The sequence below is a fragment of the Orycteropus afer genome, unplaced genomic scaffold (genome assembly GCF_000298275.1).
Source record: "Orycteropus afer afer isolate SDZICR_OR568_19922 unplaced genomic scaffold, OryAfe1.0 scaffold00234, whole genome shotgun sequence".
Lineage (NCBI taxonomy): Eukaryota > Metazoa > Chordata > Mammalia > Tubulidentata > Orycteropodidae > Orycteropus > Orycteropus afer.
This window is the reverse complement of record NW_006921821.1, coordinates 1,149,631-1,164,273: the sequence shown is the minus strand read 5'-3', so window position 1 is coordinate 1,164,273 and position 14,643 is coordinate 1,149,631. Positions and strand designations below refer to the sequence as shown.

General features: G+C 39.5%; 1 protein-coding gene across 1 annotated transcript in view; it reads left to right on the top strand.

The window, feature by feature from the left end:
- MTCL1 (microtubule crosslinking factor 1) overlaps positions 1-14,643 on the top strand; it is a 235,857-nt gene that overhangs the window by 17,843 nt on the left and 203,371 nt on the right. The window contains 2 exon segments of the mRNA XM_042782073.1: positions 468-692; positions 4,858-5,016. Coding sequence (XP_042638007.1) covers positions 468-692; positions 4,858-5,016 — 384 coding nt within the window.

Sequence of the window (14,643 nt, the reverse complement as noted above, 5' to 3'; positions counted from 1 at the left end):
AATTAGGATTATGTAAGGAGTCTGGTAGCGTAGTGCCTAAGGCACTTGACTGCTAACCAGAAGGCTGGCGGTTCAAATCCACCGGCCACTCCTTGGAAGGAAGATGGGCCAATCTACTTCTGTAGTGATACTGCCTCAGAAACCCAAGGAGCGGTCGCTATGAGTTGGTCCGACTCGATGGCACATAACAACAACAACAACAAGGAAATATTAGGAGTGGAATATGTTCTGGGAGGCTGCTGTGAATAGTCTAGGCTGGTTTTTAATTTTGGGTTCAGACATTTGGTGATATTACTTCACATGAGCCATGTGCAGAGGCTCCTCTCCCGTGTCACATGTGTGGCCCTAAGCTGGTGGGTTACAGGTGCAAACATTTATTATTTGGAGTTGAGGAGTGCAGGATGGGGGAGAGGGACACCACCTGTTTTTGATGGGCTTGGCTTATAACTGTACTCTGGTTTGTATAGGATGAGTTGGATGAACTTCGTGCTGAAATGGAAGAGATGAGGGACAGTTATTTAGAAGAAGATGTTTACCAGCTGCAGGAACTTCGGCGAGAACTGGACCGTGCGAATAAAAACTGCCGAATTCTGCAGTACCGTCTCAGGAAAGCAGAGCAGAAAAGCTTGAAGGTGGCTCAGACTGGGGATGTGGATGGTGAGCTGATCCGGAGTCTAGAGCAGGACTTAAAGGTATGTGAGCAGGACCTCCATCTGGAAGTGTAGGTCCAACTCACTGACCCACTGACTCACTGTTTTAATATTCTTTTGAGTGCTTGTATTTGTCTCAGCAGATTTCAGTGTAAACATTGTTTCATTTGGGCCTTATAGGGTGATATGGAGTCATATAACTGTCGATAGTCCAAGACTTAAGTCTGTGATAATATGAACTGGAAAATCGTAGTAATGGCTGTATAGTAATAACCAATAAGACCTACCTATTGGTTGGACAAATGGAAAGAAGTTGTACAGAAATGCTTTCTAAAGATCTGAAATATTTTTTAAAAAAATCTATCGGTTATCTATTCAATTATAGTTTAAAGGCCACACTTAAAAGTTGACTATAATCACTTATAACATTTGTATGTTATTTAAGTTTCTAGGATACGGAAAATCTGAAATTCTCATGACCCTAGTGGGACTTGAGTAGTGGTTATTTAACTGAAAGAGAAGGGGTATCTTTGAGGACCATTGGCAGAAATGGGAATGAAGGTGGAGAAATTCCAGACCTTATACCATTTCTCTCTCCATGGGCAGCATAGGTCTCTCATACGCCGATTATCAAATCATTTATCTAGAGATAAATTATTCATTACTGTCCTCCTTATTATAGGAATACTTGTGAAACCTCATTTAGCCTTTCATTATGATAACAAGAAAAAAATCTTTGTAATTTTATAAAAGTTATAAACCACTAACAAAGTGTCATTCAATGTAATTTAAGGGTGATTTATATTTCCCTTCCAAAGTGTCTTTTTTCATTTGCTGCTAGAAAGTAAAAATATTCACCTCCATTTAACATTAAAGCATTTGCCACACCAGAACCACAGTAGATAGTTTAAAACTTGACTACGTTAAACATCTAATGCATATAGAACTATTGTTACTGTTTTTAGCAGGCAGGTCCAGTATTACCTTAGGCGATGTATCTGAGTTCTCTAGTACTGCTATAACACAAATACCACAGGTGGATGACTTCAGCAAACAGGAATTTATTTTCTTATAGTTTAGGAGGCTAGAGTGCCAGCTCTAGGGGCTGGGTGAAGATCTCTTGACCTTGGGCTTTCAGCTCTGCCTCTTGTTCCAGGCCCACTGGAGCCAGAGGCTTCTTCTGACTCATGCAGCTGCTGGCTGCTGAGGCTGATAAACCCAAGATCAGCAGGTAAAATGACACAGTCCCAAGGTTAGTAGGCAACACAGCCCAAAATGTGCCAAAAACCTTTCTCAAAGCTTTACTATATATACTGGAAGCAGGCCACACCCTAAAGGCAACTTGTCCTCAATTGATTAGGTGCTTATAGGAGGTTCCATCATGGGGGTGTATATAATTGCATCATGGGTAGTAACTACATCTTCCAACTGCCAAACCACTCAAAACCAGAGTGCAGCCAAGTTGATACACAATCTTAACTACCACAGGGCCAAAACCCAACCCAACCCACTGCCATAGAATCAATTCTGACTTATAGTAACCCTTTAGGACAAAGCAGACTGCCATATAGGGTTTCCAAGGTTGCCAAAAAGGGAATGGAGGTGACATCCTCCTCTGACCTCCTCTTAACTTCATGAGGGGGAGACAGAATCACCATCAGCAGTCCAAGGTGGATCATTATGAGAATGCTGCCACTCTCCAACCTTTTTTCCAATTCTGACACCAACCATCCCTTCCACATCAGTCATTACTTCTCTGCTGGGTTCCATAATTCATCACAGTGGCCACACAGAACTCACAAACAATACTCACAAATGTGGGGTTTGTTAGAGAAGCAGCAGGCTACAATTCAGGTTCAGGAATGCTTAGGAATGCTCAGGAATTCTTCAATCAGGGCAGCCTCCCCTCAGCCAAACTCTTAGGCTTGCCTCTTGTTGGTCCTTGGCCTGGCCTCTGCCCTATGCAGGCAAGTGTTACAAAGCTCGTTAAGCTCTGCTGATAGGTGCACTTAGCTGCACCCCATTCTGCCAACATGCCTGCCCAAAAGCTTTCTTACTCCATGGGGTAGCAAGCCCACCACTCTGACTCATGTCAGTCTCTCAGTTCTTGTGCCAGTGTTTCTGCCAATTCTCTGCACAGAGACCTTGGGTCCAAGAATGCACTCCATTCTCAATTTCTCTCTCGAAGGCAGTGAGATACCCCCTTCTGCCTCTAGGAGGCTCATTTTAAGCATAGTGGAATGACAAAACTAACCAATCCCAACATGTACCTTATTTCCATAGTCCTACCCCCACAACATAGTGGCTAAGAAACTTGCCTGCTAACCAGACGGCTGGTGGTTCAAACCCACCAGCCACTCCTCGGAAGGAAGGTTGGGCAATCCTACTTCCGTAGTGATACTGCCTCGGAAACCCAAGGAGGGGTCGCTATGAGTCGGGGCCGACTCGATGGCACATAACAAACAACTCCCACAAGGAAGAGCTCTGCTAGTGTAGTTCCTAAGGCATTTGACTGTTAATCAGAAGGCTGGCAGTTCAAACCCACCAGCCACTCCTCGGAAGGAAGTTGGGTGATCTACTTCCACAGAAATACTGCCTTGGGAACCCAAGGAGAGGTTGCTATGAGTCAAATCCAACTGGATAGTAGTGAGTTTGTTTTTTTCGGACCCCCACAAAGGGTGTCCTGTACCTTATTTACATTATTAACAAGCTATCCAATCCCCTTGGTGGGCCACAAGCACCTCACATTTACATAGTTCTGCCAAGTAATCTTTGTGGGTTCCACAAAGACCGTGGGTAGACAAGCCATACCAAGTAATTCACTACATCTTTACTTCATTAAACATTTAATGCATACAGAATTAATTATGTATTTATTTTTTAGCTGGCAGGCCCAGAATTATCTTAGGGGACCAAAACCAAATCCAACCCACTGCCACTGAGTCAATCATGACTCATAGCAACCCTTTAGGACAAAGTAGAACTGCCCTACAGGGTTTCCAAGGTTTTAAGTCCTTACAGAAACCGATGGCATAGTCTTTCTCCCACAGAGCAGCTGGTGGGTTTCAACTGTTGACCTTTTGGTTAGCATCCAAATGCTTTAACCACTATGTCATAAGAGCTGCTCACTTAGGGGACAAAAATGTTTATTTATTTATATATTTTTGAGTTTTTTAAAATTTTTGCTGTTTCCTTCCCTCCCCTCCCCACCAACAAAGAAAGTTTCCTTCCATATTTAAACCCTTCCCTGACTTTACAGTAATGAACTAATACAGTATTTGTCCTTCTGTGGACAGAAACGTTTATTTATTTATTATTAGTTGTATTTTTAATTTCTCACTTAAAGCATGTGAGCCTGGGCAGAAATTATATTCTTGGTGATACTCTATAATCCAAAAATACCAAACCAAACCCACTGCCATTGAGTTAATCCCGACTGATAGCTACCCCCATTGGGCTTTTCCAAGGTTGTAAATCTTTATGGAAGTAGATTGCCTCATCTTCCTTCCACAGAGTGGCTGGTGGGTTTGAACTACTAACCGTCTAGTTACCAGTCAAATGCCTTAGGCACTATGCCTCCAGAGCTGGTTATTCAAAGTTGCCTGTTATTCCAGATGAAAGTCATATTCTCTTCATAATGTGGATTTCATAAATTTTTTTTTTTAATGAGTTTATTAATTATCTCTAGGGTCTTTGCTCTTTGGTGTTGTACCTGATTAGAGGCAGTCCCGGGTTACAAATGTTAGACTTATGTGCAACCCATAGTTACAAACCAACCCCCCATAAAGCCTGTTGTATTAAAAATTTGAGGTGCATACAATGGTTTATGATAACAAATGGGCACGAATTGCTGATGTGCATCAAAAAATTATTATTAGGAGTACTGTATTATGTTAAAGATGTTTTAGTGTGTCTGGAAGTGTTTCTTTAATGTTTTTTATGTATAGAAAGGTACACTATATACTACACACACACACACACACACATATACACTAAGAGAAACATCTGACTACTGACATTAGATATAAACCATACCTAAACTGTTCCAACTTACATACCAATTCAGAAAGACAGACATGGGAGTGGAACTTGTTAATAATTTAGAGACTACCTGTACTTAATTATTCTGTCTCAAAGTTGTTTGAATATGCCCTCAGCAGGCAGAAAGCTTCCAGTCTTAATGATCATTCCCTGTGCATTTATACAGGTAGCCAAAGATGTCTCTGTCAGATTGCACCATGAACTTGAAACTGTGGAGGAAAAGCGTGCTAAAGCTGAAGATGAAAATGAAGCCCTCCGACAGCAGATGATTGAAGTGGAAATATCCAAGCAGGCTCTCCAGAATGAGCTGGAGAGACTGAGAGAGGTAATCCAGAAAAGTAAGGTGATGCCCCCCTGGGCTTAGTTGTTAGGAGCCTGGCACTGCAGGGGTCTGACTGTGATTGTTCTCTAAAGCAGCAGTCGCCAAGCTTAGGCCTGTTTGTATGGCTGAGAGCTGAGAATGGTTTTTATATTTTTTTATGGCATTGTACACACACACACCCAGAAAAAACAAAGGAGATGATTCAACAAAGACTATATGTGGCTTGCAGAGCCTAAAATATTTACTATCTGATCCTTCTGTAGAAAAACCTTGCTGAATTCTGGTCTAAAGCTATTTTTATAATTTCCTTTCTGATAAGCTGACCATTACCATATTTTCCATATATAATGTGCCTACATAAATAATGTGCACACTCATGTAATGTGTATAGTGGGCACAGAAAACAAATATGGGAGGAGGTTGCATGGTTTGCAAAAAACCTGTATAATGCATGTGTTACTTGTATAAAAACATGGTAATTTCTTTTATGTATTCATATTTGGTATATTATTACTAGCATACAAAATGAAGCAGTACCTGTTTTCTCTAGAACCTTCCCTTCTAATGAGCTAGAAAATACGTTATGATTGTCTTCTAAAGTTGAGTAAACAGATAATGTCTGTATACTACCAGTATATATAACTCAGCCAACATAATTTAAATATAGGTTTTTTTTTTGTTTTGTTTTCAGGAATGAATATATTCTAGCAGTTGTCTAGAAAATGAATATATATTTTTTCACTTGCATATAGTAATGCAAATCATATTTTCTTGTTTTCCATTATAAGATTGAAGCTACATACTTTCTTGGAAAAAATTCTGCATATTGATTAGATTAAAAACTGTTGGTGATGACATTCAGCATAAACTAAACCAAAACTAAACTCATTGCCATCGAGTTGATTCTGACTCTTAGCAACCCCCATTGGATTTCTGAGGCGGTAAATCTTACGGAAGTAGATTGCATCATCTTCCTTCCGCAGAGTGGCTGGTGGGTTTGAATTGCCAGTCTTCTGGTTAGCAGTCAAATGCCTTAGGCACTGTGCCACCAGAGTTCCTGGCATTCAGCATATTACCTGCTAAAAGCTACAGACATCGCTTAGCAGTTCAGTTTTCTTTAGATCCATTTCCTGATTCATCTGGTTGTTACCTATCTATCCAACTGTTAATTCAGGTGCTGGCCTAGGCCCTGGGGATGCCCATATGAGAGTAACAGCACAGTCCCTGCCCTCTATTTGGCACACAGATCACAAAACAAGTCATAGCAAAGTCCTAAATGGTGCTACCTTTGATTCCTGCCCTTCCCTGTCCTCCTCCCTGTTGTGCTGTCCTTCCCGCTGTTCCTTAAACCTGTCAATTTTTCTTTTCTCTTGCTTTCACTATTGCCCTCTGGAATGTGAGCTCCATAGGACAAGGCTTGTCTTTCTGGCTCACTGAGCCTAGGACAGTGTTTAACATACAGTTGTCACATGAGAGCCTCTGTAGATGAGAGAATGGATGAAAGGGTGAGAATATAGAGCTGTGGTGGTCAAAGCTTGCTGGAGGGATTGGCATGCTCCATTGAAGGAGAGACTCAATTCTGAGAACTTTCATCATCATGAGTAACCCTTGCCCTTTAACTTTGTTACTCCCTTCCCCATACCCAGACTGGAGGGATTTCTCCTCTAATTGTGGGTCTCCTCTGCACATACAGTTCTTGGTACTTTATTTCCCTCATTTTCCTGTGGCCTACGTTTGCTAGAAGGTATGTCATAATGATATTTTTCTAAAAAATTCCAGTTTAACTCCAAGTGTGTAGTAAACAACTTAGAAGTATATTTTATAAATCATATATTTTTTTTTTTGTGTGTGTGTAAATCTATAAGTATATATATACATAGATAACTAGCTGTTGTGGGATCAATTCCAGGTCATGGAGACCCCATATACGTCAGAGTAGAACTGTGCTCCGTAGTGGGTTTTTTTTTTTTTTATTATTCCCCTTAGATTTTACTTATTTTGTTGTTGGGAATATACACAGCAAAACATAGACCAATTCAACAGTTTCTACATGTAGAATTTAAGGACATTGGTTACATTCTTCTAGTTGTACAACCATTCTCCCCTTCCTTTTCTGAGTTCTTCCTCTCTCATTAACATAAATTCTCTGCCTCTAAAGGTTCCTATCTAATCTTTTGAGTTGCTATTGTCAATCTGATCCCATATAGACAGTTCTTAAAAGAACATAATGCTCAAGGTAGACGTTTTTTACTGGTTAAGCTAAGCTATTATTTGGTTTTAAGATGACTTCAGGGAATATTTTTGGTTTAAGGTTTAAAGATTATCTTAGGACAATAGTTTCAAGGGTTTTTTTCCAGGGTCCATGGTTCCAGAAAGTGTAGAGCCCATGAGAATTTTAAATTCTGTTCTGCATTCTCTGCTTTTAATCAGGATTCTTCTGTGGTATCTTTGATCAAAATGTTCAGTAACAGTAGCTGAGTGCCATCCAGTTCTTCTAGTCTCATGGCGAAGGAAGCACTTGTTCCTGGAGGCAAGTATCCACAAATTCCTTATCTTCCTCCTATTCCTGAATCTCCTTCCACTGTTGCTGCAGGTGAATAGAGACCAGTTGTTGTTCCTTGGGTGAATGCTTGCAAGCTTTTAAGACCACAGGCACTATGCAGTGAACCAGGAGGCAGAACAGAAGCACTAAACACGTTATTAGGCCAATTAACTGGAATGTCCCATAAAACCATGACCCTTAACCTCCAAACCAAGGAATCAGAACCCATGAGGTGTTCCTTGTGCATAAGCAGCCTCAGCAGCTACTCTTTTTTTTTTTGTTGTTGTAAATATGTTTATTACAAACTTGTGCCAATTCAACTTTTTATGGGTGTACAGCTTTTTGACATCAACTACAATTATTGACTGTGCAACCCTACCCTCAATTAGTGTGATTTTTCCATTGCCATTGATTCACTTTCTCTCCCATCTACCTGCCCCTGGCAACTACTAATAAACTTTGGTGTCTTTACATTTGCCTTTTCTTGTATTTTTATATAAGTGACGTCATAAAATATTTGTCCTTTCATGACTGGTATATTTTAGTCATGTAGCATGTATCAAGCATGTATCAAGATTTTATTTCTCCTACTGGCTGAGTAGTATTCCATTGTATATATATAAGTCTATCCATTCATCTTTTGTTGAGTATTTAGATTGTAAGCACTTTCTGGCTATTGTCCGTAGTGTTGCAATGAACATTGTATACAAGTCTCTGAGTTTCTGCTTTCAAGTCTTGTGACTATATACCTAGGAGTGGAATTGCTGGCTTATATGGTAGTTCTGTTTTTAGTTTTTTGAGGAACTGGCACATAGTGGCTCCACCACAATGGTTGTACCATTTTGCATTCCACCAGCAATAGATAAGGGTTCCAGTTTCGCCACATCTTTTTTTTTTTTTTTTTTTTTAATCTTAGCCTTCCTATTGGCTTAATATTGTTAAGGTGTCGATACTATCCAAAGAGATCTACAGATTCAACACAATCCCAAAGAAAATTCCAATAGCCTTCTTTATAGCCTATTCCGGTCCCTTGTCTGCTTTGTGATTGGGTTATTTGTTGTTCAGTGATCAAAGTTTTATATATATTTTGGTTATTAGATTCTTACCAGATATATGGTTTTTGGAGATATTCTCCCATTTGTCAGTTTGTATTTTTGCTTTTTTGTTAAAGTCTTTTGATGAACAAAAGTTAGTTTTTGTGAGATCCCATTTAGTTGTTTTGCCTTTTGCTATTTGTGCTTTTGTTATATTAGATAATCCATTGTTAAAAGCTAGGTCTGATAGCATTGGCCCTGCTTGTTCTAAGAATTTTATGGTTTTAATTTACACAAATATGTCCTTAAGCCATTTTGAATTTATTTTTGTGTATCATGTGAGGCATGAATCCTGTTTCATTTTTCTGCATGTGGAAATTCAATTTTCCCCGTGCCATTTATAGAAGACACTCTTCTTTACTCATTGAATAGACTTAGTACCCTTGCCAAAAATCAGTTGATTATTAGCTGTGTGGGTTTATTTCTGGACTCTCAATTCTACTTCATTTGTCTGTGTGTCTGTTGTTAAACCAATACTAGGCTGTGTTGATTACTGTAGCTGTATAGTATGTTTTTAAATCAGGAAGTGTGAGTCTTCCTAATTTGTTCTTCTGTTTCAACATTTTAGCTATTCAAGACCTCTTGCCTTTCATATAAAGTTGAAGATTGGTTTTTCTGTTTCTATAAAGAAGGCTGTTGGAATTTTGATTGGGATTGTGTTGAATCTGTAAATCTCTTTGCGTAGTATTGACATCTTAACAATATTAAGTCTCCCAATTCATTAACATGGAACATCTTTCCATTTATTGAAGTCCTTTTTTAATAGCTTTCAGCAGTGCTTTATCATTTTCATTGTATAAGTCCTTTACATCTTTTGTTAGGTTGATTCCTAGGTATTTTATTTTCTTAGATGCTATTGTAAATGAAATCATTTACCTAATTTCCCTTTCACATTTCTCATTGCTGGTGTATAGAAACTCAGCTGATTTTTATTTGTTGACCTTGTAGCCTTTCACTTTGTTAAATTCCTCTGTTAGCTCTAGAAGTTTTCTTGTGGACTCTTGGGATTTTCTGTGTGTAAGATCATATCATCCATAAATAGAGATAATTTTCCTTCCATTCCAATCTGAATTCCTTTTATTTCTTTTTGTTGTCTTATTATTCTGACTAGGATTTGTAATTCAATACTGAATAGAAGTAATGAGAGTGGATATCCTTTTCTTGTTCCTGATTTCAAAGGGAAGGTTGCAGTCTGTCACCATTAAGTGTAATGTTGACTGTTGGCTTTTCATATATGCTCTGAATCATATTGAGGGATTTCCTTTCTACTCCAGTCTTTTTCAGAAGCACTGAGAGATCTATCTTCTGGTTTCAGTGCCCTAGTGGTCCCGTGGTGATGTGGGGAGTAGTTTCCACTTAGATGACCCACCTCCTGATTCCACTGTCGGGAACCTTCTGTAGGAGTTCGGATCATTCCAGCAGCTTACAGTTACCAGTTGGGGGAGGGGTAGTCTCACTCCAGTTGGACCCCTAGGGAAGTCTGCCTTGTTGCTCTCCCATAGTATTGTTGGCTATGGGTATAGCTTCCACTCAAGACGCTTGCTTTCTAGCATACAGCAGCCTCAGTTATTAGTTCTTAGTGTCAACTGGAAGTCAGGGTAGACTAACCCTAACTAATCCTCTGGAAGGTCTGTCCTGTTGGTTTCAGAGCCCTGAGCTATTGCATGCATAGGGAGGCTGATAGAGTGTTCACTATGGGAGCAGATTCCACTGCTTGGGCCTTCTGTAGCAACTCACAGTAGACTTGCAGTTTTCAGTGTGGGGGTGGGGGAAATGCTGGCATACTGCAGGTGGATTCCTGTGGAAGGTTTACTTTGTAGATTTTAGGGCAGAAGCTTGAGATCCTATCTCTTTGTACCAACAAGGGCTGTGATAGATAAGCAGGCTCTTTTTCTGGGTCTACTACCCTAGTTCATAGCCACTGGTAGCCTGCATGGCTGGGGGAGTGGCAGGGACAGTGGGAGAATTGATTTTCCTACTGTATGCAATTTGTGATTTGTTGATTCTTGCCTGCTTTCCTCTGCTTCCTGATTTACAGTCCCGCAAAGCCAAACACTGGTGCTTTCTATTCCTTGTTATATTTGTGGGGGAGAGTTGTAGTGATAATTTGTTTATCCTGCCATCTTACCAGAAGCCACAGAGTTTTCAAGGCTGATTATTTTGAAGTAGATAATCAAGCTTTTCCTCTAAGGAGCTTCCGGGTATAGTCAACCTCCAAGCTTTCAGTAAACAGCCAAGAACATTAACTGTTTGCACCACCCATATATATATATATATAAATGTGGGTGTGTCTGTGTGTGTGTATGTATATAGTCATATATCACTTAATGTCCACAATGCTTTCTGTGAAATAGTTGTTACATGATTTGGATGTTGTGCAAATACTGCATCGTAGTCTTGTTCTGCTTTTTCTTGAAGTATCTTAAACAGCCTTTGTGCCTTAGTAGTGAGCTCTGATAGCATAATGGCTAAGGCACTTGACTGCTAACCAGAAGGCTGGCGGTTCAAACCCACCAGCCTCTCCTCGGAAGGAAGATGGGGCAATCTACTTCCGTAGTGATACTGCCTCGGAAACCCAAGGAGGGGTCACTGTGAGTTGGGTCCAACTCGACCGCACATAACAACAACAACAACAGTGATTGTCAATGTGCTGAAAGGGATTTGCTTTAGTGTTTGGTCCGCAGTCCACGTCATTAGCAATTTTGCCATATCTGATACAGGTCCCTCTCACATTTTCATTAACCTTGTACCTCTCAGTGGAGCCAATCCTTTAACAGCTTGGAGAATTTTTCTTTTTGAGGATCATTGTGATTGTCGAATGTGATATACTTAAATAGTGAACAGAAGCATTCACTGATTTTCTACCTTTGTGTTGTTTTATAACCTTTTGTTTCACTTCCAAGTCAATAGTTCTGCTTTGCCTCTTGCTGCTACTATCACTAGCACTGGTTTTGCTGCACCTGGAAGCCATCATGCACTTCACAGTAATATTTTCTAAGGAAAATAAAACAGAGAGATAATGCTATAATACTCAAGAGATACATGATACACAAGATTGGATCCTGCTTCCTATGAGTCAAAGAATACACTTATATGGTGAACTCTTTATATAGAAAGTCCATTACAGTACATACATAAGCCAATAACAGGTGTTTATTATGACTGTCAAGATATATGTATCATAAGTTATATATGTGCTGTATTATTATACTCCTAGCAGCACAATTGCTTTGTATACAAAAGACACGAGACACACTTATTGCATGTGGGAAGCTGTTGCATTTGCTACATTTCTGAATTTTTGATAGGGATTTCTGAACTTCATTATAACCTTGTGGGACCAAAGATGTATATGTGGTTGGACATTGCCTGAAAGAATGTTATGTGGTATACACACACACAGACATATGCAAATAAAGATTATGTTACATACACTTAAATGGGTTTGTGTGGGATTTAGCATTAAGTCATGAATGGCCCTTTGGGGAAAGAAATGATTGCTATTGCTCTTGATTTGCAAGGGAAGAGGGATCTTTGAAGAACAATAATGCCGGCTCAGGGTGGATGTAAGGAGAGAAGAGTAAAGGTCTTGACTGCTCCCTTCTATTGTGTGTTAAAATTACTAGAGGAATTGCTCAACTGGGATGAAATAAGTATTTCATCTCCAGAATTGGAGTCAGACTGGTGGAGCTGCATATTTATACCAGACTCTTAAGTGGATTATAAAACTGTTAGGTATCTCAGGAGGGTTAGATGCTGGCATATGATGCTGAAGCAAAGAACGATAGAACCAAGTGATAAAAGGTTCAGATGTGGTAGAGGAGATATTTATTCGAAAATGCCAGCTGTTGTCTGTGTGAATGGGTTCTTTTTATAAAAGCCAGAACAAAATACGCTATGACTTTTGCTCTGCAGTAAGGGTAATATTTTCTCTGAGTTTTGTTCTTTATTGTTAGTTTTTGAAGTTTTAGAAATGGACACACACCATTCTGCAAAAGATAGAACAGTTCATGTGTTTATGTCTGTCTATAACGGCACATAACAACAACAACGACATATAACAGAAGTAGCTACCAATGTATGTGAACACTCTCAGCATCAGAGGACAGAGGGCTTTCTGTCTTAAGCCCCAGACTGTATTTGCAGCTACTTGGTGGACATTTCCAATAGGAATGTTTTCCAGCACTTCAAACTCACTGTGGCAGGAAGCAAACTCCCCTCTGGCACAACCTACACTTTCTTCTATCTTTCTTGTTTGCGTGAATAGTACCACTGTACTTCTAGTTATTCATACTCAAAAAATGGCAGTTACCCTCTCTCTGTTCTCTTGCTTCTCATCTTCACTTGCTTGCTAAGTACTTTAGGTTCTGCTTTTGCAGTCTTAAAATTTTCCTTTCTTACTGATACATTCCATAGCATGGATGAACCTCTGAAGTATTATGCTAAGTGAAAGACTCCCGATATAACAAAAGCCACACACACTGTAAGTTCCCATTTGTATGATATATCCAGAATAGTTAAATCTATAGAAACAGAAAGCAGATTAGTGGTTGTCAGAGTTGAGGGGAAGAAGAAATGGAGAGTGATTGCTAGTGGGTACGGGATTTCCTTTTGCGGTGATGAAATGTTTTAGAAGTAGTTCAAGGTAATGGTTGCACATCATTGTGAATATACTAAAATGCCACTGACTTGTATACTTGAAAATGGTTGATTTTATGTTACATGAATTTTACTTCAATTGAAAAAAAATACGTCTCTAGTCTATCCGTACTGTCACAGGTCTCCCCTCACATGGGTATTTGAGGGCTGACAATGTGCAGTCACTGCTCTAATGGCAGAGACTATTTCTAGTCTTTCCTTTTTTGTTCTGTGCTCTATGTCCTCAATTCTGACAGTGTCACTTACTACTTAAACAAACTTGCCTTGGCTGCCAGTTGTCCAACTCTTTGTCCTAACTCAGAAGGCCTTTACCACTTGCCCATCCCTGTCTTCCAGCTATGCCCCCCAGCCCATTTCAGTGAACAATGGAGTGAAATAAAAACAGTCCAGAAGGATGGCAATAAACTGAATACCCTGGCTATCTCTGAACTAATAGAGATGTGTCCTTGGAAAAGTCACTTTCTCATTGATGGATGCGATGACAAAATGTTGGCCTTTCTGGAGTTGTCCCTTTTAACTAGACAACTCTTGAGCTTGCTTGCTACTTTCTATGTCAGTTCACTTCTTGTGTCCATGTACCAAAAGGCCCCACACACTCCTCCATTGCTGCAAAACTCAAAAATTCTAATTTTTGTATGTGTGTGTGTATTTTTTCTAGTACTCAACTTTATATAAATATCTCTAAAGGTTGAAAATAGTTAACTTTTGGCTGTCATTTAACAATATTTTGTTCTACTAAGAATTTTTTTCAATACCAATTACAGTTAAGGAGATCTGGTGGCATAGTGGATAAGACATTTGACAGCTAACCAGAAAGTCATCAGTTCAAACCCTAGCCACTCTGTGGAAGGAAGATGGGGCAATCTACTCCTGTAAAGATTTACAGCCTTGCAAACCCAATGGGGGTTGCTATGAGTTGGAATCGACTTGATGGCAGTGAGCTTGGTCTTGGTATTACATGCTAGACACAAATAATCACTAACCAAATTAGTTGTCACTTGCAAAGGACAGAGACAATTTAGAAGTTACCCAGCATGTTTGGATTGTTGAAAAGAACTGTGGGGGACCAACTAACAGTCAGATGGTTTTCTGGGACTGGAGCATCTTTCATCACAACTCAGGATATGATTTTCATTCTTTCGATTTGGTCGAGGCTTCTGTTCTGTCTAGGAAATGTTCAGATTTTATAATCATATTTTTTGTTTGTTTGTTTGTTTTTATTTTTGTAATTGTGATGTGGGTGAAGATTTACAGAGCAAATTCACTTTCCATACAGCAATTTACATATACTTTGTCTCATGTCATTGACCACAGTTTACCACAATGCAACAGCTC